At 40.4% G+C, this 25,175-nt stretch overlaps 1 protein-coding gene across 5 annotated transcripts in view; it reads right to left on the bottom strand.

Annotated features, from left to right (window-relative positions):
• Positions 1-25,175, bottom strand: part of Vps13b (vacuolar protein sorting 13 homolog B) — a 559,226-nt gene that overhangs the window by 51,542 nt on the left and 482,509 nt on the right. For all 5 annotated transcript variants that reach the window (XM_052747609.1, XM_052747613.1, XM_052747612.1 and 2 more), the window contains 7 exons: positions 11,969-12,124; positions 5,042-5,305; positions 4,372-4,455; positions 4,019-4,194; positions 3,396-3,566; positions 2,270-2,471; positions 799-987 (listed from right to left, as the gene is read on the bottom strand). In XM_052747609.1, the coding sequence (XP_052603569.1) occupies positions 799-987; positions 2,270-2,471; positions 3,396-3,566; positions 4,019-4,194; positions 4,372-4,455; positions 5,042-5,305; positions 11,969-12,124 (1,242 nt within the window). The remainder of the gene's footprint in view (positions 1-798; positions 988-2,269; positions 2,472-3,395; positions 3,567-4,018; positions 4,195-4,371; positions 4,456-5,041; positions 5,306-11,968; positions 12,125-25,175) is intronic.

The raw sequence follows: 25,175 nt of genomic DNA, 5'->3' as shown, positions 1-25,175 counted from the left end.
AGCCAAGCCAGAATAAACTCCGGTATGGAGATGGGAGTTGGATACAGAATCCCATCCCCAGCAGTGGAACTATTGGAGAGTATGTGTGCGCTCTAAGAGTGCAGCCCTCCATCCCTTGTAAGCTGTCCTTGATCCAGTGGGAGACCACACATCAAATAATAATATCTGGGCAGCACAAATTGGTCTCGATTTTTTTTTTAAGAACACAAAGTTGGGTGGGTATGGTAGTAGGGGTGAATCTGGGAAGAATTGGGGGAGAAGGGTGAATATGATCAAAACACATTGTATGAGACTCTCAACCAATAAAAATGTTTTACAATCATGCGTTGAAGAATATAATTCCTTCTTATAACATTAATTCCACAAGAGAATCAAATTAGTTTTATCATTTTGGTCAGGACGCCCTTTCCAGCAAGATGACCATTCCTGTGCAGTCTTTGACATTTTCCTCAATGCTCACAGTGCTAGATACCCTACTTCCTGTTCTGAAGGAGGAGGTCAGAAGCAGTTTGTGAATACTCTTCACAGTAAGTCCACTCCCCATATCGTAAATCAAGTGACTGGTGAGTGTTCTGAAATGGAGCAGTTACGGGGTGAATTCCGTAACCCAGGGTTTATCATCAGTAAGGGAAAAAATTCCACTGTGAAGCAGGAGTGTAGGAAGTGAAGCAACCAGGTATCTACTGCTGTAATGACTTAGACAATGGCACCAGGAGGGCTGAAGGGGGAGGCAGACGCACTGGACAGTCTAGGAGAGTGGCTGATCATCTCCCTGCAACACAGCCACACAGACCTTACCTTCTGATGTCCTGGGAAAGCACCGAGTCTGATCTCAGCATCAACGAACGCTTCCTCATCCAGCGTCACTACTTCACCGTTACTGCCGTCTTTCCACTTCGGAGAGGTCAGGTTATGGACCAGTTTAATCGCTACTGACTTGTGCACAGTGTTTGTATTTGCCCAGTAAATTCCTATTTGAAAAGCTTCCTGGAAAAACAATGCCTCAATTTTACTGTTCTTAATTCTTCTGTATTTTATTCCAGGATTTTAAAAAAATATTATACAAAGCCAGGTGTAGTCGTACTCACCTTTAGTCCCAGTATTTGGCAGGCAGAGGCAGGCTGATCCCTGAGTTGGAGGCCAGCCTGGTTTACAAAGCAAGTTCCAGGACAGCCAGGGCTACACAGAGAAACCCTGTCTCAAAAAACCAAACCAAACCACATCAAACCAAACCAAACTAAACCAAAATTATACAACAGGTCTATTAAGGCGACCAAACAGTCCCCTGTACTTTTTTTTTTGTAACAACAACATGTATTTTATTTTGGTTTCTAAAATCCTTTTTGGTTCACAATGAAATTCAAGTTCAAGGAAGAAAGAAAAACCAAATTCAAGCTATGACTACACCATGAATTAAAAAGACTTAAAAACTGAGAGGTTCCATCTCATTTGACATCAGAATAATATGCAACATTAGGTCCATAAGGTGACAGCATCTGATTGCTTTAAGAAGTAGGAAATAGCCGGGCGGTGGTGGCGCACGCCTTTAATCCCAGCACTTGGGACGCAGAGGCAGGTGGATCTCCGTGAGTTCGAGGCCAGCCTGGTCTACAGAGCAAGATCCAGGAAAGGCGCAAAGCTACACAGAGAAATCCTGTCTCGAAACACCCCCCCACACACAAAATAAAAAAGAAGTAGGGAAATATACAATTGAATAAAGATGTTTATAAACTGGAACTCAAAAAGAAGATTCTGAAATTGTTCTCTACTAGAAAATACTTTTTAAGATTTCCTTATAAATTTATATTTCCTCTTGAAATGGGTTAGGTTTAAAAAGTTAGTTCTCTGGTGTCTTTCTGTGAATTTTGATTCTGGTGAGGATTTTCTACCATGTGTCACAAATGATTCTATGGTGTTATGATCACCAAGTGAACTTTCACAACAAGTCCAGTTATAAGGAAAAGAGGCTCAGTGTTTAGTGTTTAATACAGCTCTTGTGCTTGTCAAATATCTTGTACACAACTAGAATGAGAATGTAAATAGTATGTGTTTTTAGATGTAATGATAATTCAGTCATGGGTAGTACTGCTGATGAGGAAAAACACATCTGAAAAATGTTTCAGTATCAAAGAACATTCCATACCCTTTATGTATGCACGTACCAGGTCAGTTTTCATAAGTGATTCATCCTGTTATGATCCTAAGTATAACCTAAGAATAAAATCGAGTTATTGAGGAAAACGAATGTGCGAGTTTTAAGTCATATTACCTGAAAATTAGGAGGAATGATAGTTTTGCCAGCAGGGACCTGTAGAACAATCTTCTCTCCTTCAAATAGCCAGAGGTCCCACTTGGACTGGTTGATCAGCAGGGCCCAGGGCAGCAGTTCTATCAAGAGGGTCCTCACATATGGCTTCCAGACTGACAGCTTCACTCGCATTGGGCTATCCCACTGACTCAGCTGTTCATTCCTGTTCCAAATAACACATCCAAGTGACTCACTGAAACATGATGAGTTCAGAATTTATGAAGTATGTTTAAGCATTCCAGACACACAATGCTCCCGCAGAATACCTTGGCACACCAGACTCACCCAGTGCTGCATCTGCAAGCAGAAGAAAGCAGCTTGTCATGTAATGAAGCTTCACCTTATGAGTAAAGATATACATAAGGCTAAACCAAACTAGATGACATCAGAATCTGAACGATGCTTGCAAATGATCTTCTCCACCGCATTTACTGTATCTAGCATAACGGTTAATCAAGCTATAAGCTTGACTGGACTGAGAAATACATATGAGATTCCCAGCAAAATACCTCAGGGTATGCTGATGAAGATATTCCAAGAGAGGATTAATTCTGAATGTGAGCATCACCATCCAATAGGCTGGGACTGAGAGGGAAGAAAGCTAAGAGCAAAGACATTCTCTTTCTGTGCTCTGATGGCCATGACCGGCTCTGCTCTGCTCTGTGGTGCCCTCCCTACTATAATGGACTGAGACCTCTGAAACTGTGAGACAAATGAATCTTTCCTCCTGCAAGGTGTTTTCCTTAGGCATTTTGTCACAGCAGCAGAGAATCTGAGTGACACAGCTAGTATTTTGTGAATGGTTATTTCTTTTTTTTAAATTTTTTTATAAGATGCATAATTTTTTTAATTTTTTTTAAAGATTTATTTATTTATTATGTATACAGCATGTATGACTGCAGGCCAGAAGAGGGCACCAGATCTCATCACAGATGGTTGTGAGCCACCATGTGGTTGCTGGGAATTGAACTCAGGACCTCTGGAAGATCAGTCAGTGCTCTTAACCTCTGATCCATCTCTCCAGCCCCATGAATGGTTATTTCTTAATGGTTAGAAGTACATGTAGAAAATTAATGATGAACGTTACCTGTCAGAATCCTTCTTATTGTAAGGCCAAATGGGTTCATGGGACTTTTCTGGCCCATAGAAGTCATCAAGCATCTGATTAACTGTGCCTCCAGGTTGTATCTTAGTGGTTATTTGCTTAATGAGGGCTGTTGATATGGGAACAGCACAATCTGAAGGATCATATTCTTCTCTAGGAAATGGAAAGAAAAAACATTATCAGATTCCAAGTGATCTATAATTTACTGAAAAAAATCCAATTATAAATGTTCTTAGATTGACATACTGTTTTGTGGGGAGTGCTCCCCCTTTTTGGAGGGAGTTAAGAGATTTTATGACATTTATTAGATGATTTGGGCCCTACCTCTTCCTCCCACCTGTCCATACTTGGGTAAGATCTCTAGCCATCTCTTCTTCTCTGTAGTAACATGTCAATAAAATCTAAATTAAATCACACTTTTAATGATTCCACTTGGTTATTTATAAGCTTAATGAAAAAGGCCAAATTCTATCTAAGCACATGGCTGAGGTAGAGCAGTTTAAAGTAACATTCTTCTCAGATAAAGACATAAGCGTCCATGCAAACAAAAAGAGTTCGAGGTGACTTTTCAGCCAAGCTTCTTAGGGACCCCGCTTTGTTCATACCGTGCTTGAAATGTCAGGTGGTGTGCAAGGTCGGGCTCTACGTTCTGCAGTGCGTTCTCCTGCCCTTTGCCTGGGATAATCTGTGTTTCGCTCAGACCCAGGCTTCTTTTCTCCAAATGTATGATAATGGGGTCTGGAAGATGACTCCTCATGATAAAAAGAGGGCTGAACACGATCTGTAAAAGCAAAAGGACAGAACAACATTCATACTTGCTTTGCTGCAGTATTCCAGCTGTTAGATGCTGAAACAAACTTGTAATAAATCTCTTCCCTGGGTCACTCTGACCTTATTTATTTGAGAATAGGAAAGGTCTGAGTCGTACACCATATTTCAGGATTGGGAAAGCACTCACCATTCGCTGTTGAACTTGAGAGTTGGGTTCCAAAGTCAAAACTGTGCACCATACATAAATAATGGAACTGTTGGAAGCAGGCACCTGCACGTATGACAGGAAAGGCCCCATTAGATTCTAAACAGCTTGATAATTAAGCAAAATAAGTCACAGAATATCAGTTTAGATGGTGAAAGAAGTTTACAGCTATAGGAAAAAGCCACTAAGAAAACCAACTAAGCAAAACCAGACTTTCTAATGGCACAGACAGAATATGGCGAGACAAAGGGAATCCTTTCCATAAAGGTGAAGGATCTGCATACAGAAAGTGATGCAAGATGGGCTAGGAGAATGAAGAGATCCATTTTCTAAATGGATGAAAATGGTGGCGAATATTCAGACAGAAATAAAAAGCAATATATCCTCAAGTGGGGAAGTGAGGACCACAGTCCCACTTCAGCCTCAGAGCATCAGACTCTCAAGATGCATCGCAGTAGCATCTGGGAAGGACTGACAGGGAGCCAGCTGCCCGAAGCATTCACCAAAGTCTTTCTATGCTTTTTCAGATTTCACTTTCTGCACATTACAATTGTAATTTTATTACAGAGCAAGGGCTACAACAAGTGAGGTACACACGGAGACCATTTCCTCTTTTCAAGTCACTCTGTTAAGATGCCAGTATCTCACATACCTGGATGACAGTGCTATACTCAGAGGCCTTGGGTTCCAGGCACACATCTCTTGACCAGTCTTCATCTCCTTTGGCTTTCACACACAACTCTGTTAGTTCACCGTTTTCTAATATGTATGAAGGCAATTTCTGTTTGGCTGTGAGGCAATCAAAGTGTTCTCGGACTACAGCTTGTCCATCTTGACCAATGTAATGCTGAACAACTTTCAGCTCTATGCTCTGAGACAAATAACTACAGATGATCTGTCTTCCACAGATGATAATCTAAAAGATGACATATAAGTACACAAAAGATTCATCAGTTTGGATGTCGTTAACCTGCAGAGATCCACGGATGCTCGTTACAAATGAAGTAAGACAGGGAAAGGCGTCTTTAAAGAAGAAATGAATTTTGTTCTGATCATACAGAGTTGGTGATATTTAAAGAGGAGATACATATGCATGGACCAGTAACAGCTGGAAATGGTCAGGTTCTTGAGAGAGATGACTGAGCTAAAGAGCTGTGAGATAAAAGTTGTGAAAGCATGCCAGCACGTTTACCTGGCAGGCAGGGTGGAAGCTCAGCCCTACGGATTACCGGATTACCGTAAGTAGAGTCAGAGTGAGAAGTCAGAGAAGGGCTGGAGGAGAAGGGTGACAGACATAGAGTGGAGCCTGCAGGAAGCCCTTCTGTCCTGTCTTGAAGGTGACTGGCCAGGAGTGGTGGTTAGTACTGAGAGGACACAGAAGCTGAGACTCAGGGAAGGGGAGGTGAGGGCGGCTGTGCCATTACCATGCTCCCCCAGGCTGCTTTCCAAGAGCTCATCTTATCCATTCAAGATCTCAGTGGAAACTAATACAAATGAGCTTGGGTTGAAACACAGAATTACATTTTGTTTTTCCACACTGTAGAACTATACAACTTGAAAAATAAACAATCCCATGGATTATCTAATTTTGCACCCAGCTACAAGTGTATAGGCTATAGGGGATAGTAAGAAATATTTTCTAAATTGATTGAAATTGGAAAGATATTGTAAAATTTACTGTTACATAGGTAATATTTTTAGAAAGCAAATCCATCTGTAATATGAATATTCACCATTACTAAGGGAAACAGGACTTCCTTCTTTTTTGTAGTATTAGAGATTGAACCCTGGGCTTCTTCACACATCCTAGCCAAGTGCACTATCACTGAGCTATAACTGCAGACCCTAAATATAATACTTTTATAAACTGTACCACTTATTTCTGATATTTTCCAGATTATAAAATAATATCAATAACTAATAAACATATTATTACAAGTCTAAGCACATGAAACCAATTTAAATATATCAACTTGGCTGGACCATGGATTGCCCAGATTATCTAGCCAAATGTTATCTATTCTGGGTACTTCTGGATGACATTACCATGTGAATGAGCAGACTGCCCCTCCTGCAGTGAAAGGGCAGCATCCAGCCAATGTGAATAGTACAGGGTGTGTATTTTGTTCAGTAGGGAACTGGTCTTTTCTGGTCATTTCATGCAAATGAAAATACTTGCTAGCTTTGGGCAGCTCTGCTGGTTCTGAGGACTTCAGGGTCAGACTGCAATATAATATTGACTCCTCAACTTGCTGACTGCAGATCCTGGGACTTCTGTTTCCATAGCAAAGGGAACTGATTTATAATCAATCAATCAACCCCTCCCCATACTATATTGGCTCTGTTTTGTCAGAGAACCCTAACTCAATACAAATCATTTTCACAAATTAGCCATTTTAATTCTTATAAAGTAGGTGCTGCTATGATTCTCCTTGACAAGAAGAAAACACTGGTATGCAGATATTGAGTAGCTTGCCAGGTGACTCCCACAGAATCTGTCCCATAGTCTATACCGAAGATAACCCCAATAAACCTGGGTCTTAAAATACCAGTACCTACTCATCAATTCAGACCTTACAAGAAGGAGAATACACAAACTTGACAAGCAACATTGGCTCCCTGCTCATCTCAATAGCGTACCTTTCTTTTCTCTTGCTATTAAACACTTGGAGTTGGTTTAGGTATCAAAGACAGCCAGGTACCTTCCTTGGCCCTCAGCTGTACTACAGGTGGTATAAGGTAATTCCTTTCTCTTGTTGCCAATGCCTAGGGTAAACATGGAACTGTGTGTTTAATGTGAATATTTCACTCTTCAATGGTACAGTTGATCATCTGGGACTCAGAAAGTCTGCCTGCATCTGTCATCATGTCTTCTCGAGGACATGCAGAGCCTGTGTGGCCGCGCTGAGACTAGGAAGTCAAATACAGAAAGGAGCAGGAAGTTGACTCAGCGCTGCGATGCCCAGTTAACCAGCAGGGGCTCGCCTCCTCCTTCTGAGGAGGAGCAACCCGAAAACCGGCAGGCTCTACCCCCCACAGCTATGAAGACTAGGAGGCGTCATTTATAACATCAAGGTGTAAGTCACCTCGAAAGTCAACACGCTTCCTTTCATTGACAGCACACTGTGACCATGATTTCAATGCACCATTATTTATACGAATAAACACGAATAACTATTTTTCAAAGATTTATTTTTAATTATTACTTATGAGATGAGGGTGTGGATGTGTGTCTGCCATGTGTGCAGGTGGGGGGCAGAGGAGGATGTGGATCCCCTGGAGCTGGAGTTACAGGTGGTTGTGAGTCAGCCATTGTGAGTGCTGGGAACCAAGCTCAGGTCTTCTGGCAGAGCAGGACATGTCCTTAACTGCTGAGTCATCTCTCCAGTCCCATGAGTAACTGAATTTGAGTGAACTATTATCTATCCAGGACAAACCTCCTAGAATGAGAGACCCAATATTAAATGACCTTTCTGAGGTACACTGCATTATTTGAGTAGTAAAGACTTGGCATTTTATTTTTAAAGATTTATTTTATTGGCCGGGCGGTGGTGGCACACGCCTTTAATCCCAGCACTCGGGAGGCAGAGCCAGGTGGATCTCTGTGAGTTCGAAGCCAGCCTGGGCTACAAGTGAGTTCTAGGAAAGGCGCAAAACTACACAGAGAAACCCTGTCTCGAAAAAACCAAAAAAAAAAAAAAGGATTTATTTTATTGATGTGTATGTGCGTGCCTGCATGAGTTTGTGTGGATCACGTGTGTTCAGGTACCTTTGGAGGGCAGAGGGCTTCGATTCCCTGAAACTGAAGTTATTAAGCACTCTTGAGTCCTGGGCCATCTCTCCAACTCCTAGCATTTTTTTTTCTTAAACATTTGCTTCACAATCATTTGTTTCAATTTCTTTAGGAGTACATTTGTGAACGAAGCTGCTCTCCACTGTTATACTTCCCTTAGATATGCTAGCCATTATGATCCTCTCGAACTATGCTTTCACAGAGGCAAACCATAAAACTCAACTGTGAGTCCTAAATTAATAGGCAAGCTTTCCTTTTAACATGGGCTAGTCCGTCTTATGATGCCACAGAAGCACCTAGTTTTAAATAAACATTTGAAAACTCTAAGGTAGTATCTAACTGGCTAATTCTTAATATAGCCAGGCCTGGCAACATGTAGGCATGAAGCTTACTTCACGGTCTGCGCACCCAGGACTGAGAGAGACTCTGGCTCTCACAGAGACCACAGCACCTTTGTAACCATCTGGGACTCACTTCTTTTAAAGGCAAAGATCCTCTTGGTGGGTTTTATAGCTTCATTTTAAAGTAAAATGTCCTTTAAATAGGCTTTCAAATTTGATAAAAGGGAAAATCCTTAAAAATGGCCAGGGAGGGAAGACTATTTAGATGAGGGAAAATCCAAAATGCCCAGTCACTGGCAGGGTGCTCTCTCAGGGAACCAGGTTCAGGAGAGCTGTCTGGTTTTCTTCAAACTGGCCAACCTACAGTGCCTTTATTTTGCAAATCACAGTTAGAATTTCAAGATTAATTTACCAGTTGAAGACAGCTACTTAATTTTTTTTAAGTGTAGGGTTTCTCTTTAATACACATTTCCAGGTTTCACACTAATTCCTCTCTCCCCAAAGCCACAAAGATGCGTACCGAAGACTTCTACACATGATTTCACTTAGCAGGTTTCAGAGCTCCTCTTAGATCAGTGCCAAGAAGAACAGTGATATCAAAGAGTAACTCCAGAGTGCCAGATGCAGGGAAAACAGTATCTTAACTGTGATTCGAAGTGGATGTACAGAGATGCACAAATACATGCATTCCAGCTTTAGACTGGTAGGTGACTGTCAGTGAAGAGACAGGAAACACAGAAGCAAACGTGGGTACAAGATCTGCACAACCGTAGTTGCACAACACACGAAGATCCTGGCAAACTGTGTACGTGGTCAGGCTCCATTCACTTGTGAGAAGTGATGTAAGAAAGACGACCAAGTATCAATATTAAAGCGAGTGCCGGCCACCTCCCCACTGTCCGGCATATCAACATGTCTGTCTACCACATGCTAGGGACCTGCATCCTATGAGCCTCAGTAATTAGGCAGCTGCTGTTTATTGCAGACTTCTAAATCCAGGTGGGAGAGAAGGGAAGAGGCCAAGAGAAGAGGCAAAGCTCCCAGAAGCTTGGTTACTTTCTTTCTTCGTAACCTCAACCACTTGAAAATATTGTGTTTTGGATGTACCAGATCTGAACACTAAATTATCATGGCAACAGAAATGAAATCTAATGGAAAAAAATTTAAATATTGCTTGTGTGTATGAGTGGGAAGGACAGAGGAGAAGAGAGAGAAAACTTTGATAAGATTTTTTTAGAAACTGTTTTTTTTGTGTGTGTATGTATGTACTGTTGCAACCTGGGGCTTACAAACCTTCCCATCCATGTTGGAATGTCTTTCTTTTTTCTTACCTATTTTTAAATATACTTTAAAATGTTTTTATTTTTATTTTATCTGCATTGGTGTTTTGCCTTCATGAATGTCTGTGTGAGGGTATCAGATCCCCTGGAACTAGAGTTACAGACAGTTGTGAGTTGCCAAGTGGGTGCTGGGAATTGAACCCAGGTACAGTGAACCACCTCTCCAGCCCCTTAAATATACTTTTAATTAAAATATAACTACATCACTGCCCCTTCCCTTCCCTCCCTTTAGCTCCTTCATCTTCCCCGACTCTCAAACTGTAGCCTCTTTTTCTTTATTGTGCATATGTATATATGCACATATCTAAATGCAGCCTGCTGAGGATGGTTCTGTTGTTTGTGCTTTCTAGTATTTTTAAGGGACTGTAATATAGAGGCTGCTTGCAGAATCCTCACAGTAAGTTGTGTGCTGGCTGTGTATGCCTGACAATTATGGAGAACAGTAAAAGTTTGGTAGAAGATGGTGTATCCAGTTTCTGGAAGAATTTCCTAAGCGGTGGTAGAGATTAACAACAGAAAGGACTGTGAGGTATGAGGGATCAGGCCTCCTGTCTAAACTATTTGAACCAAAGCTGAATGACCATTTCTGAGACTAGCATAAATGGGAAGGAAGGTGGATGATGTATTTCTGAATGACCACATTTACCATATATGAGTACAACCATATAAGAACTCTTAGGGCAGATAGGAGCCTGCGAATACTTCAGCTCCTTGGGATTCTCCTTCATACAAGCAAGCAGGTCCTCTCATAAGAAAGACTCATTTGTTTTACACTTATGTCTTTGTCTACTTGACTATGTTTGTTTGCAGTGTCCTGTCTCGAAAGTCTATCTGTTTTTCAAAGACACAATGAAGCATCATCTTCAACGAGGCCTCAACATTCCCTTTCCACTTACTGCCAGTAGTGTACAGGCCAGGGTTTACATGAATTTGCAACTTATGATCAAAGATGGTGTCCCATCCTTGGAGTCTTCCTGTGGACAGTCACTACTCTGAGGAGTGAAGGTCTAACCAGGACTCCTCTCCCCTTCCCTCCTGTCTGGCTCTGCTGGGAGTTCTGTTTTCACTGCTCTTGTCCACAGTCATGAGAACCTCAAGTCCAGATTCCTGATAGCTACAGACCGAGGACGTGTGGTGGGGCCTGACCTCCCTCCTGCCAGTTGCTGCCTGCCTGTTCCTGGAGAAGAGCCCCTGCGGCTCCCTCAGAGGGCGCCCCTTTCCCAGGACTAATGCCCAGCCTATGGTGTCCTCAGTTCTTCACATAAGCTCTGCTCTGCCTTTACAATCCAGATGCAGGCGTGTCTGTTAAAACCCTTATGACAAATCCAGCTATTGTGTGTGTGGTGAAGCCAGTTTCCAGATTTTAATACTTCCTTTTTTTCTTTCTCCTTCTGTCATATGCTCCATACTTGAAAAATATCTTTTAGAAACCACATTTTCACATCTTAAGAACACAGAAAAAAAGTGTCAGATACTTTTTTCCCTTTGCAGTCTTAGAACTTCAAAAACAGCCAAAAGGAAGTTTTATAAAATACGTAAAAATATGTGCTGAGAGCTGAGGTTTTATATGCCAAGAGTCAGCCTGCAGTGAACTTTTACTGCAGTTACTATTAACTCTTAGGAAAAGCAAAGCTTGCTGGAGCGTGAGCTCAGTCTGTCGCAGGAGAGAATCGCAACACTTTCGCACATACTATTCTTGTGTGCACGCATGAGAAGCCGCTCCTGGTTACCCACTGGTGGATCTCTACTACTGTTTGCTTCTTTTCCTCTTCAGAAAAGGCCTTTTGGTTATTTCACAGCTCATTAGCACCTCTCCCAGAGGTGGGTGGTGACAGGGAGAAAAGGTGGAAGTAACCTCAGTAAACTTGACTGCTCGTTAGCAGCTCCTGTAAAGGACAGGGACAGGGGTTTGGGATCACCACCAGCAGCAGCAGCAGCAGCAGCATCACCAGCAGGGCATTCACTAAGTGTTCCTGTGTGTGGTGTCAGGAGGCAGAGACACACAACCTCTGCTTCATTTTCCATATTACGTGGTTACAATTAGGATTCATGTCCATTATACAAAGACTCAGGAGCTGTCTGGGCATGAGCACAAGGGAACTCACCTGTTTCTGCACCCCACTGAGGGGATGAACCTTGATGATGAGCGAAGCGGTTCGACCCTTGTACTGAATCGTTCTAATAAATGTTCCGGAATGATCCACACTAAAGGGCTCTGACCAACGCCAGTTGCCCCAGCCTTCAATACAGATGTGCAACAGCTGGAAAGAAAAACAATAATCGTCATAATGCCAAACATGCCAACAAAAACCTAGTCCTAAAAGGAAAGTCTCATTGCTGGAAAGGCTCTCTATCTGTAATCTCCAGCATGTGTTTTCTTTGTAACCTGCATTACTCATCTGCGTCCAGCTCATCTCACCAGGCTAGAAATAGCAACTGTGCCACAGAGTCAACGTTGTTTTCCAGATCACATTTTAAAATAACGGTCCTATCAAATGGCAAAAGGTCTGTTGAACATTTGAGGAGGAAAAGGGCCATTTCATTCATTTGGAGGACAAGAAGGTTTAAATGTGAGATCAAAGAACATTGGTCTTGGCTGATAGCAGATTCAGCTGAGTCTGGCTTGTGGCGCTATTTTTGACTCTAAATTACCACTCCTTACTTTTTTCTTATGATAAAACACAAAACAGAAGATGCAGTTTACTTAATATACCTCTTATGAAATTGCAGTATTAAATCAGAAAAATCTTCAACATTTTGATATGAGATAAACACCTTTGGCTTTTCTATTTTTTGCAATATATACTAACTGTAACTTTTACCAACTGAACCTCTGGGTGCATATTTTCACTTACTCATTAGAATTGAGAGTGTTGGTAATAACATTTTGTGAGTCATTCAAATATTTACTATTTTGACCATTAATCACTAACTTAAACTATAAAAATCAGTTTATATAGTAAACATAATAATTAGTACTTCTTTATAAAATATTTAAGCAACGTTTGATATGCTTTGTAATTATAAAGAAACTGATAGTTTAAGTAAAGTGTTTATATGATACAAAAATCTAACACTTTTCATTCTATTATTTAGTAGATCTAACTAAAGGTGAAACTCATGGAACACGGAACTACAGACTGAGGGAAACTGAAAACATCCACAGAGCTACAAATCCACAAAGATGCCCTAAGGTACACACAGAATTATCATCAAAATCAAAGTCTTGATGGAAGCAGATCGTTTTCTTTTAATTTCAGCGTTGACAACATGCTTTAGTTTAAAAGTTTCCCGAGGTCACTAGTTGTTACAAGATGAGTTTTGCTGCTGACTGCAGTAGCATTTCCTTTGAGAACAGCTAAGTCTCCCCTAAATCCTCCTAACACCCCTGCTTTTATTCAGGCCTTTCTTCAATTCTTCCTCCACACAATGGCCAAGGAGCCTGTGAAATAACCAGGCTTTTGTAGGGACAAAATGCAAAAATCCAGGACAGCAAGTACCCTTAGGGGAAATATGTTCTCACCTACATACACTCCACAATATAAAAGTACCAGAGTATCTTTGATGGTTAAATATTAGTTACAAGGGGGAAAAAAAGAGAGAAACACATAGCAGTGTTTGGAACCATCTCTTTCTTCCTTCCTTCCTTCCTTCCTTCCTTCCTTCCTTCCTTCCTTCCTTCCTTCCTTCCTTCCTTTTTTTTAATAGCAGCAACTGGGAATAAGGTTCAGGTCCACACAAAGCTAAAGGAAACAAAGTTGTTTTCTTTGGATACTAGTAGCTGGAAATGAAAAAAAAAAAAAAGACGCAAGGTACTCAGGGTTAAATCAAGCTCAACTTCCTGAACATGCCAAAGCCTCCGGAGAAGGCTTTATATACACAATGCAGTTTTAAGTGAGGATGTGCACATTTGCATATGAGCTCGATTAATTAAAGCTTCTCCCTCCTGCACACAACTTTTATTGATTCAGTACCACCAAGGAATACAGTTGGGTTTTCCTTGGCAGTTATTTCTTCTCAATGTGGGCATAGATACTTTCTTTGAATTATAAAATTTCAGATACATTTTGATTCAGTTCATACAAAAAAGTTACGTGGGAAAAAACCATTTCTCTCCATATGTATCAATTGGGTATTTACAATGTTCTGGGTCTACCATTAAAAAATATCTATCACTGGTAATTGCACGCATATAATTTACCAGGAAAGCAATTATATTATTAGGAGGAAAATCTGTGAGGAGGAACTGGGAAGGCCCAGGAGCACACCAGTTCTCCTGCTCATGGTGGAATCACTAGGCCTGGGACTCTGGCACTCGTTACCCACAGACACCTGCTAGGGTGGGAGTCATCTCCTGTTTCCAGTGACTGAAGTTCCCTGCTCAAGGACCGGAACGCTTTCACTAAGAATTAATACTCCTATCTGGATTTTAACTTCTAGACATAAATATAGAATCTGGCACAAAAATATGAAATTTATGTTAGACTACCTAATTTTAATGAGATGTTTTCTGTCATCCACCCAGTACACCTTTATTCTGCAGCTGCATAAGGTACACTGGACGCACTGTGGAAGAGATGAGGCAGAGGTGTTCAGCCACCAGGAGTGGACTATGTCTAGGGAGAATACTCAAGAGCAGAAAAAGCAGACCAGCAGTGTGTGTGTGTGTGGGGGGGGGGGGGGGGGGGGGGGCAGGGGCAGTCAGACAAGGGAAAGGCTGTTTCATCAACAGCCAGGTCTCAGTTTGGGTAGAACTTCTATTAAAGATCACAATTCATTTGAGGCCAGAGGGACAATGTAAGATTTGAAAAGCAGCAGCATACACAGTTAAGAGTGTCAGCTGGCTGGAGAAGGGGAGGTGGGAGTTGGACAGGTGGCCTAGGTGGAGCAGGCACTGATTTCTGAAGCTAAGGAGTTTGTGATCTATTTAGGAATTAGCGGGTAGTCACAGAACCTTCGGCACCCCGAGCATGGTATCCACAGAAGAGTCAGCGGTGTGTGGAGGCCCGACAGCTGAACATCAGGACGAGAGGCTATGTGGAGAGAGGAGGACCAGGCTCCCCCTTCTGCCCAGAGCCCAAGGCTCTTTATGCTCCTCTATCAGCTAGGGAGCTTTATTTGAAGAGTCTTCCTTACTGAGTCACTTCCCCGCTGCCTTCCCATCAACCCAGGCTTTCATCTTCTCTGGACTACTTAGCTAGTGCTGCATATTTCCCACTGAGTGGAAAACTGGCCCAGGACTCACTTGCTAGACTTCTAAAGGACAACTTAAAGGCAGCAATTGGGCAAGGGACAGTTGCCACAACTGTGGGGGATCCTGAGGGCTGCGCTGCCAGCCAGACTAAATGTGTAATCCTACTACTGAAGATTTCAGATGGGAGTATAGACAGCTTTCAACTCTTTTTTTTTTCTATACAAAATAAAACAGAATTAGTGGTTGGGGAGTTAGACATCGACCCTGAGGACCACCCACAGACAAGTCTAAAAAGAGAATTCCTGAATTGATACATTCAGGAAGAAAGAAAAATAAGATGAAATCTAGAAAAACAGAGCAGACCAAGGAAGGGAAAGGGATAAGTGAAAGTTGTACACTACATTTAAAGTCTACATGACACAGTTGCCAAATACTTTACTGTGAACTAATACATTCATTATTCATTTAAAAACTGTTGTAATAAAGATTTTCACACCTCAAAAATAAATTAGTGAGGTTTGCTTTTGTGTTTTATAATTTACTCTAGAGTAATGTATCATGTTCTAAAGAGGAACTAAAAATTCCAACAGCTTTAAAAATTTTCATAATTCATTGTACTCATTATAAGGAATTTTTATAATGACAACTAAATTGTTTCAATTTTTAGTTTCTAATAGGGTAAGTTCATAAGTTATATTTTTTAGACTAACATTGACATTTGTACTTTTTGAACTGTGTAAATTTCTAGCTTGGTATTAATTATATAAAAGCATTTAGGTAGGAAAGGTATATAATAAGAAAAACAAAAGCATTAATTACAGACTTTACTGCAGAGAGAGTAAGACAGTAAGTACTGAGACAAATGGTAGCTAACAGGAAACTGTCATTAATTAGAGTGGTCAGGGAGATGCCTCAGAAATTGACACCCTCCCCACCCCGGAGACAGAACTAGACCAGGCTGGCCTTGAACTCACAGAGATCCACCTGCCTCTGCCTCCTAAGTGCTAAGATTAAAGCTGTGCTCACCACTACCACTGCAGCCAGCAGAGCAGCAGTGAGATTTTTAAATGGAGAATTAACTGATCTGATAGGCCATTTAAAGAGATTATTTTGTGCTGATTAATTGGAAATGGACTGGAGTTTTTAAAAGGAGAATGAATTGTTCTGATTAGTGGATACTTGTGAGTTTTAGAAAACAACCTTTATGGTTAAGTATATAACTCTGTGGGAGAGTACTTGCTAGCATTCATAAAATTCTGGGTTTGATTATCAGCTCAGGCCCTCTCCCTCCAAAAAAAAAAAAACAAAAACAAAAACAAAAAAACTCGAAGTTTGAGAATATTTTGAAGTTTCGGATAATAAAATAAATTGTTGGATGAGTAGATTGTTGGATGAGGGAAAATGAGCAACAGTTATGACTTAGGTTTTCACTTTGGTCACTAAGTAGATGGACAGACAGCTCTGGGAGAGCTAGGAAATAGGAACTTTCTTGCAAGTGTTAATTGTCTATTAGGCACTACAGATGACAGATAACTAGATATAGTTTGAAGCTTAAGAGGATGTTGTTCTTCCTTGAAGTTGAATACCAAGACACGTAAGAATAAATAAAGTACATTTCGGGATATTAGCTGTTTTCATCAACACATTCTTTAATGTAATGTAATGTACCTGGTAATTTGCATTGCTCTAAGTGTGGCAGGGATAGAGCTCAACATTGGACACCATTGATTTTTAAATGGCTGGGAGAGGTCTACAGTATTAGTTAGCATTGTGTTGCATGTGTATAGTAACATTCTAAGGATAATTGCTACAATGACGAAAATAAAACCATATGTATTAGGGACTGGAAATGTAGCCCAGTGGCAGAATGCTTCCTGGTATGCACAAGATATTGGGTTTTGTCCCCAGTACCAGAGAGAAAGGAATTGAAGCATAAAAAAGAACATTAAAATCCACCCAAAAAGAAAAACACAGAAGAAGAGAAAAAAAGAGTGAGAAGATAGGCTATAGAAACAGTTCTTGCAATTACTAGTTGCAAATATATATATAAATTGATTGATCTTTGTTTTGATAAGGTAACGCTTATCAGAATTTTAAAAGATAAAAAGAGACACATTAAAGTATAAATCTAGCTGGGCAGTGGTGGCGCATGCCTTTAATCCCAGCACTCGGGAGGCAGAGGCAGGCGGATCTCTATGAGTTCGAGGCCAGCCTGGGCTACAGAGTGAGTTCCAGGAAAGGCGCAAAGCTACACAGAGAAACCCTGTCTCGAAAATCCAAAAATAAATAATTTAATTAATTAATTAATTAACTAAAGTATAAATATATAGAAAGATGAAAAGAGAAATACAATATTTCAGGCAAACACTAACCAGAATATAACTATAACAGTTACATTAACATTTGCAAAACAAACTTAAAGATTGAAAAAAATGTAGAGGCTAGAGAGATGGCTCAGTAGTTTTAATCACTTGTTGAACAATCTGAGTATCAGAGTTCAGATCCCTGCACCCAAGGGCTCATTCCTATAACCCCAGCTCTGAGAAGGTAGAGATATGAAGCTTGCTGAGGGTTTGCTGGCTTACAGAGAACATGCAAGTCCTGGGTTCAAGGAGAGACCCTGCCTCAAAGAAATTAGTGGAGCATTACAAAGGAGGATGCTTAATGCCTTCTTTTGGCTTCTGAGTTGTGTACAGGCATGCACAATCTGCGTACTCACACACACCCACACCCACACCCCACAAAGAAATCTTTTTTAAAAGGTGTGTGTGTGTGTGTGTGTGTGTGTGTGTGTGTGTGTGTGTGTCTCTCAGAGGACAACTTGAGAGAGTTGGTTGTCTCTACTATGTGGGTCCGAGGGCTTGAACTCAAAGTCCTTAGGTATGGTGACAGGAACTTTGACCCACTGTGTCATCTCACCAGCCCTCTTATTTTCTGTTGAAATACTTCTGCAGGTGAGGAAAACAGTTATTTAGAATCATAAGTACCAAGGACTTAAAACTCCAAGAAAGGCAGTGGTGGCACACGGGATTTAATCCCAGCACTCGGGATTACATGTACTAAGTAGAGTGACTGTAAAGTCCAGTGTGGTATGTGTGAAAGCAACGTTTTGTTTTCTTCCTTCCTTACAAATGTTTGTCTTAGGGAAGAGGAGCGATTCAACCAAGTCAATGAGAGCAGCAGTGATGAAGGAAACGAGCCTGCCAAGAGTTTGCTCAGCCAGAAGCCTTCATGCTGGACGGTAACAACAACAACCTTGAGGATGACTCCAGTGTGAGCGAGGACTTGGATGTGGACTGGAGGTACGTGGCCTCGTTACTACATGCTCTGGTACTCCTGAGCGGAATTACAGTGGGAACTGTGTCTGACAGGTACCATTAGGCTTCTGCCAATCTCATTTCAGATGTCACTGTCTATATGGGCCCCTTCTTTGACTTTACATCTTTCTAGCATTGATTGGAAGAGAACATTTTTAAAGGTTGTTGTTTTGAATATGTCAATACCTGAAATAATTTCAGACTTATAGAAAGTAGGCAGAATGGTACAGAGTATTCCTATATTCACTGGAGCTCACTGGTCAGGCAGTTGCCATATACATAAATTCTGGGTTAAGTAAGAGACTCTGCCTCAAATAATAAGGTGAGGAGTGATCAGGGAAGGTACTCAATGTGAACCTCTTGTCTCCACACTCATGCATACAAAATAAACAAACAAGCAAATAAAAACAAAAATGTTGCATTTAAAAGTAAGATATCTTCACACACCCTTCTCTGATTATGTGCAGCCTCACTTTTGAGGACACAGACTTACTTAAATACATTTCCTTTGCTCAACATCATACCCTTGCAAAAATAATTGTAAATATTTGGGATAATTTTTTTTTTTTTTTTTTTTTTTTTTTGGTTTTTCGAGACAGGGTTTCTCTGTGTAGCTTTGCGCCTTTCCTGGGACTCACTTGGTAGCCCAGGCTGGCCTCGAACTCACAGAGATCCGCCTGGCTCTGCCTCCCGAGTGCTGGGATTAAAGGCGTGCGCCACCACCGCCCGGCTTGGGATAATTTTTTTTTTTATTTATTTTTTTTAATTTATTTGAGGGCTGGAGAGCTGGCTCTTTGGTTAAGATCCCTTAAATGTTAATATTTTACAAATGTTTATATCATTTTCTGTTTCCTTTTCTTCCTGTATTTATGGTAAGAATTCTTCTGGTCTTTTTATGAATAAGTCCACAGACATTATTTATTTACCTGTAAAAATTCTAGAATGAGTTTCTTAAAAAGTTTTTTTTACATAACACAGAATTGCTGAAATTATAAAGTTAGTGTTGATATAGTGCTAATAATTTAATCCCCAGAGCTTATTCTAATGTCCATAGTTATCTCACCAATGACTTTACAGAAAATGTTTGTCTGATCTAATCCAGGATGGTCATTTCATTGATTTAACATGTTTGTCTTTTTTGTTTGTTTTTTAAAATCTGGACATATCCTCAGTTAATCTTTGTTTTTCATGTCTAACAAATATTTGAAAAGTTTGGACCATTTATTTTGTGGACTATCCCTCACATTGTATTTGTCCAGTATCATACATAGTTGTGTATTTTTAGCAAGAACAACAAAAAATGATACAATTTGTCTTTATAGTATATATCAGAGGACACATTATAGCATTTAATTTTGTTACTAGTGCTATTAATTTTAATCATCTGGTTATGATGTAGTCTTTCAGATTCTTGTACTGTCCAATTCATTTCCCCCTTTTTAATGGCTGTTTTGAAACTATAAATAACCTGATTATTCTTCAGCTATCAAACCTCCGTCTGCTCACATTAGCAACCATTGGTAATTCTTGTCTGAAACATGAATTTTAACACTGATTGTTCTTCAGTGGCTCAATTACAGCTACATATCAGGTCCTGAGTGTCTAGGTTTGTTTATGCTACTAAAGAAAAGAATGATTGCGAAGTAATTTACTTCAGTCATTTGAATGGATTTTCTACAGGAAGTGGACATGTTTGTGTTGTTTCAGTAGACAAATATAGGAAAAGGTGAAAGTTTTAAGTATAAGTACTATTTCAGTTTTAATCTGACCCATTGATAGCAGTGTGCATGGAAGAACATTTTATGTTATTAACTCTTTTGTCTTCTTTTCTCTACTAGTTTTTCTTATAATCCAAATAGAGCCACTGAATATTCATCCTGGAAATGGAAGAGTCACACTGGCATAAAAACAATTGTTTTAGGAAGTCAAATCCTACTTTTGGGCAGTCAAGAGGGGATATGGAGATGTGAGGGTCAGCAGGAAGAGCTGGTAAAAGAGGCGGAAGCAGTGGAGTCTTGGTCAGTTGCGGCCATTTCCTCTGGAAGCCACTGACCAATAAACACACGAGACTGAAGCAGGGAAGACAGGAGAAGAGTGGAAACAAAGAGCGTGCTTGGTTGAAGGACATGGTACCCACACATTCTATTGACACCCCCAAAAAGTTCAGTCACTGCACTGTGCCATTTCATCCTAAGTTGATAATAGCCATTTGAATTTCCAGAGGTAAGCTGTGATGTCCAATACCACACCTTTCTATCCAGCATTCTGAAATAGTCACTATTTTAACAGATCTGTCTGTGGAATCTGTTCATGGACTTTTATTGTGTACACATCAATCTGTTCAGTTGTTGGCTGCTTACACTATTTGGGAGATGCTAGGAGGAGCAGCATGAACAGCAGCGCACTTCCCATTTAGACACTGCCTCCCAACAATGGGCTATCTCATGGATACTCTTTGCTTCAAAGATGATCAATTCTAAATGCATCAGACTAGAGGAAACAAAATAGGGATTTTTTTTTTTTTTGGACAGAAAGTTCAATAACCAAGCTTGTTCATTTATTAAAATTATCATTAATGATATTTCAAACATTTCCATCATGAAACCAGATAAAGATATACATGGTTTAAGAAAGTATGCAATGATATACAGGCTTGTTATGAAAGAGTTCATTTCAACATCACATATGTTTCTAAGGGGTGTGGGTGTTCCCTATAATTAAGTTATATGTGACTAAAATAACCTGAGCTCTGACGTTAACAGATAGCTGTTCTAAGTTCAGAATTTTGTGAGCCTTTTTACTTTTAATTCTACCACATAGCGTCTAAGGCAAGAATTCAATGAACTTTGATATGTGCATGCAGATGAAGATGTTTACATTTTCTTAATTAATAAGTAAAACAATAAAAATGTCTTATTCTTTAATACAGTTATACCTACACACTCTGGTGTTGCTGACACGCAGACCCACTCTCTGGCTAGCACAGCAGTTGATGCTAGTCATGAACTCAGTCAGGTATAATCTCTGAGGAAGAGTTTAGAATATGTTGGATGGAATGGAAAGGGTGACTCAGGAGAGCTGAGAAACAGAAGCCAAGAAGATAAACTGCAGAGGCCATGTGACAGCCATTCAGATTCGCATAAATATCCTTGAGTCTGTGAATCAAAACTGTCAGCTTTTGTTTGTTTAAAAATCCATTGTTGACTAACTAAATGATGGAGAAAGCTATCCAAAGTTAGAATTGAAACTTGATTTTTAAATCGCTCTCAAATGCAACAGTCATTGTTCAGGAAAATTTTGCTTAATTTAGGAGACTGCCAACATGTGTCCTAAGAAAAGATTGAGAGGTTTTCTGAGAGTTTAAATTTATGGACAATTAAAATCATTATCTCTAATTTTTAATTAGAGAAAAAAGAAATCAACAGACAGAAATCCAAAATTCCTACCTATTTTCATTGAACTGGGTTGTGCTGCCACACTGAGAAAACACTTTTATAAAGGCCGAAGTAACCATGGTAACCGCGGGCTCTCAGAGCCGCTCCAAGCTGTGCAGTTGGTTTTCTTTCCCAGTGAGGGAATGTGCAGTCTAAGACCTTGTCCTAACTCATGTTATCCCGAAGTGCAAGCCGGGCAAGAGAAACAGCAACTGCTGCCTGAAGGGAAGCCCCTGACTCCACAAGAACGGGTCAGTTCACATTTATCTTAAAATCTGCTCTCTGCGTTCTTAAAATCCACTAACTTGGCAAGTCAAGAATTGTCATGAGAAATGAAATAATCATAACTGAAGTCATCCAACATTCCTTGTGTCTGACACTCACTGGGTTTGGCCATATCTTGGGCATTATTCTGACCTTTAAATAATAGTTATTCGATATCCTGGAAACAATGAAAAGCATGGAGACAATTAGAAGTGCCACAGTGCAAGAATATGCCATTGTCTTTCAGTTAATGTGCTTGTCACACAGACCCATGGAAATGGGTCATGATTAAAGACAATCACATTATGTATGCTGAGGTCATTATAACATTCCTAATCAGTATTTCCCATAAGTTAAAAATGGCAAAATAGCATCATGCTTAATGGTCCAGTTGCATAGCCTTTTCCGAAGCACTCCATATTCAAATTCACACTTAAAATTAGCCCTGTAAAGAACCTTTATGTTTAGACACTGAGGACTCCCATTTGCAGGGTAATGGCTTGTGGGAAGGCTTAGAATGTCTTGTAAAAAAAAAAACCTTACGGAATCTGTAGCATGTATTCTCCAAACTATATTTCAATATATGGAATTTACTGCCAGGGAGAGGCAGAGTCAGGCCCAGCATACCCTGGACTTCTGTCCCAGAGGCATCAGCAGTCCCAGTAGCCGTTCCTCTGAGCCTCACAGCTGAAACAATCCCCAGTCAACCTCCAGGCAGCCTTGTAGAAAGCTCCAGAAATGGGCCCTGGGATTGGATGAAGTGCCCATCACAGTCCTATCTTGTAAAAGATTGGAAAGGTCATAGTGCAGATGATTTTTATAAAGAAGCTGAGTCTCAAACTCCTGTGTCCAACTGAAGGAAGTAAGATGTCACCATTGCTAGACACTTAGTGTTGGAACCCACTCTGGCCTCATTTAGTCTACAGATGACTCTGGAAGGCACTGGAAGGTCCCTCAGAGAAATGTGACTTTCCTGGAATCCTTGAAAAGAGGAAGAGTGAAGAAACTAGTCTAGAACCCCCTTTAGCCCTCTGATTGCCGTGTAAAATGAAGGAAGCAATTGAGGGCAAATGGACAGTAGTTCCTGGTGCTCAAACAGAGTCAATGTTTACAGAACAGTTTGGATTACAATTCTTGCCAGATGGTCCCAAGAAGTGTTTACCTCACTGCTGATTTTAGCTATCTTGATGTCAGCAACAATGAAAAGAACCTTGTTACTGTCACCACAGAGCCAGGCATAAAAGCCTTCTTCCCAAAGGGATTGCTAGCTGAAGACAGCTGTGCCCTAAACAACAATAAGGGGGTACTGTCGATTCTGGGAAATGATTTCCACGATTCAAGAAAAAGGCAGCATGTGCTAAGTTTAATGTGTAGTGAAGTCTACTTTCAATACACAACATTTTGTAATTATTCTATGCAGTTTTAGTTCATGGTAAGTAATAATTTCTACAGAATAAATATAGAAGATTAAACAGGAGTGTGAAAACTTGGACATGCATTTGGGCCTGGAGGTTGGCTCCATTCGAAGCATGTACCTCATCTCCTTCTGTAGCACTGGCTTTGTAACCAAAAAGGCAGGGATGGAGAGAACCAGGAACTATTCTCGGCTAAGAATCTGACTGCCCTGATGGTATATACACATACATATATATTTTAAAAATCTGCATAGTATATACAGAGCCATCCAGAATGATACAGAAGTGGGGTTTGTAGCACAGGATTGTTAAATTATTACTTTAACCTCTGGATCTTGAGAACTATTTGAGAAGTAATTGAGTACCCCTAGCTTTCTCTATTCAGTAAGCATCTACTGAAGGCCTATCACAAATCACAGCCAGCATCATTATAGTCTCCTATACCTTTCCTCCCTTTCACGCTGGGTAAACCCATTCCATTTAACCTGTCTCTCTGACCTCTAGGAAGAGGCCCTTCTAAGTTGTAAATGGCCACAAATCATCTGTGCAGGTTCTTTGCCAGCCTAATTTTGTAACATGCTCTGGCCAATGTGTCAGAATGATACTAAGAGTTCTTAGCTGAGATTTAAGAGACAACACAGTTTTCTTGTTCTCCCAGAACAATTTTGCCATGTGAAGAATTCTGTGCATGCCAGAGAACCAAGACACCTGGCCAATATCCTGCCTACTACCAAGTATGTGGGTGAGGCCATCTTAAGTCACTCAGCATCTGCTGATCTTTAAGATAACTATGGTCTCCCGAGTGTACCCTGATGGGAACAGCAAAGTCTCTGCTGGAGTGGCTCTAGATCTCTCATAGACTCATGAACTGATGAAAGGTTTTAAGCCTCTATGCCTGGAGTAGTTTATTAAGCAACAATAGGTATCTATGATAGTTTGAATATAATTGGCCCCCATAATCCTATAGGGAGTGGTACTATTAGGAGGCGTGGCTTTGTTGGAGTGGCCTTTTTAGAGGAAGTGTGTCACTGGGGTGGGCTTTGAGGTTTCCTATGACACCATCCCCAGTGTCTCAGTTGACTTCCTGTTGTCTGTAAGATATAGGACCCTCAGCTACTACTCCAGCCAGCACCATGTCTGCCTGCATGCCGCCATGCTCTTTGTCATGATGATAATGAACTAAACCTCTGAAACTGTAAATGAGCCATCCCAATTAAATGTTTTCTTTATAAGAGTTGCTGTGGTCATAGTGTCTCTTCACAGCAATAAAAACCCAACTAAGACACTATCCAAGGTCAGCCTGTGGCTAACATTCAAAATGTCCTCTTTTCTAAGTCCTCATGTTATTAAAAGTTCTTTCTCTGTTCTACATCATCAATCTCTTCACAGTTTCTTTTCATATGCTTAAATTTATTTAAAATCTTCCCTGGCCTTGCAATTTTTGTGTCTAATCTCCAAATAAGATGTTTTAAAAAAGAACAACAAAACCATGAAACTGACCAATCAAACAAACAAAAACTCCAGGCTTATCCTCCCCACTTTCTTACTTGCCAATCATTTCAGCCCACTATAGTATGTTTCCATAGTAGGTTTCTATCTTTATCTTTCCACACAAGGAGCTTTCTTTCAGTAATGAAGCCATCACTGATGTCCTAAATATCCAATATAACAGTCTCTTCAATTTTTGC

Source organism: Peromyscus californicus, unplaced genomic scaffold (assembly GCF_007827085.1).
Source record: "Peromyscus californicus insignis strain IS unplaced genomic scaffold, ASM782708v3 Scaffold_20__1_contigs__length_68692818, whole genome shotgun sequence".
NCBI classification, from domain to species: domain Eukaryota; kingdom Metazoa; phylum Chordata; class Mammalia; order Rodentia; family Cricetidae; genus Peromyscus; species Peromyscus californicus.
Note: the sequence above shows the minus strand (reverse complement) of the source record. Positions and strands in the feature narration are given on the sequence as shown.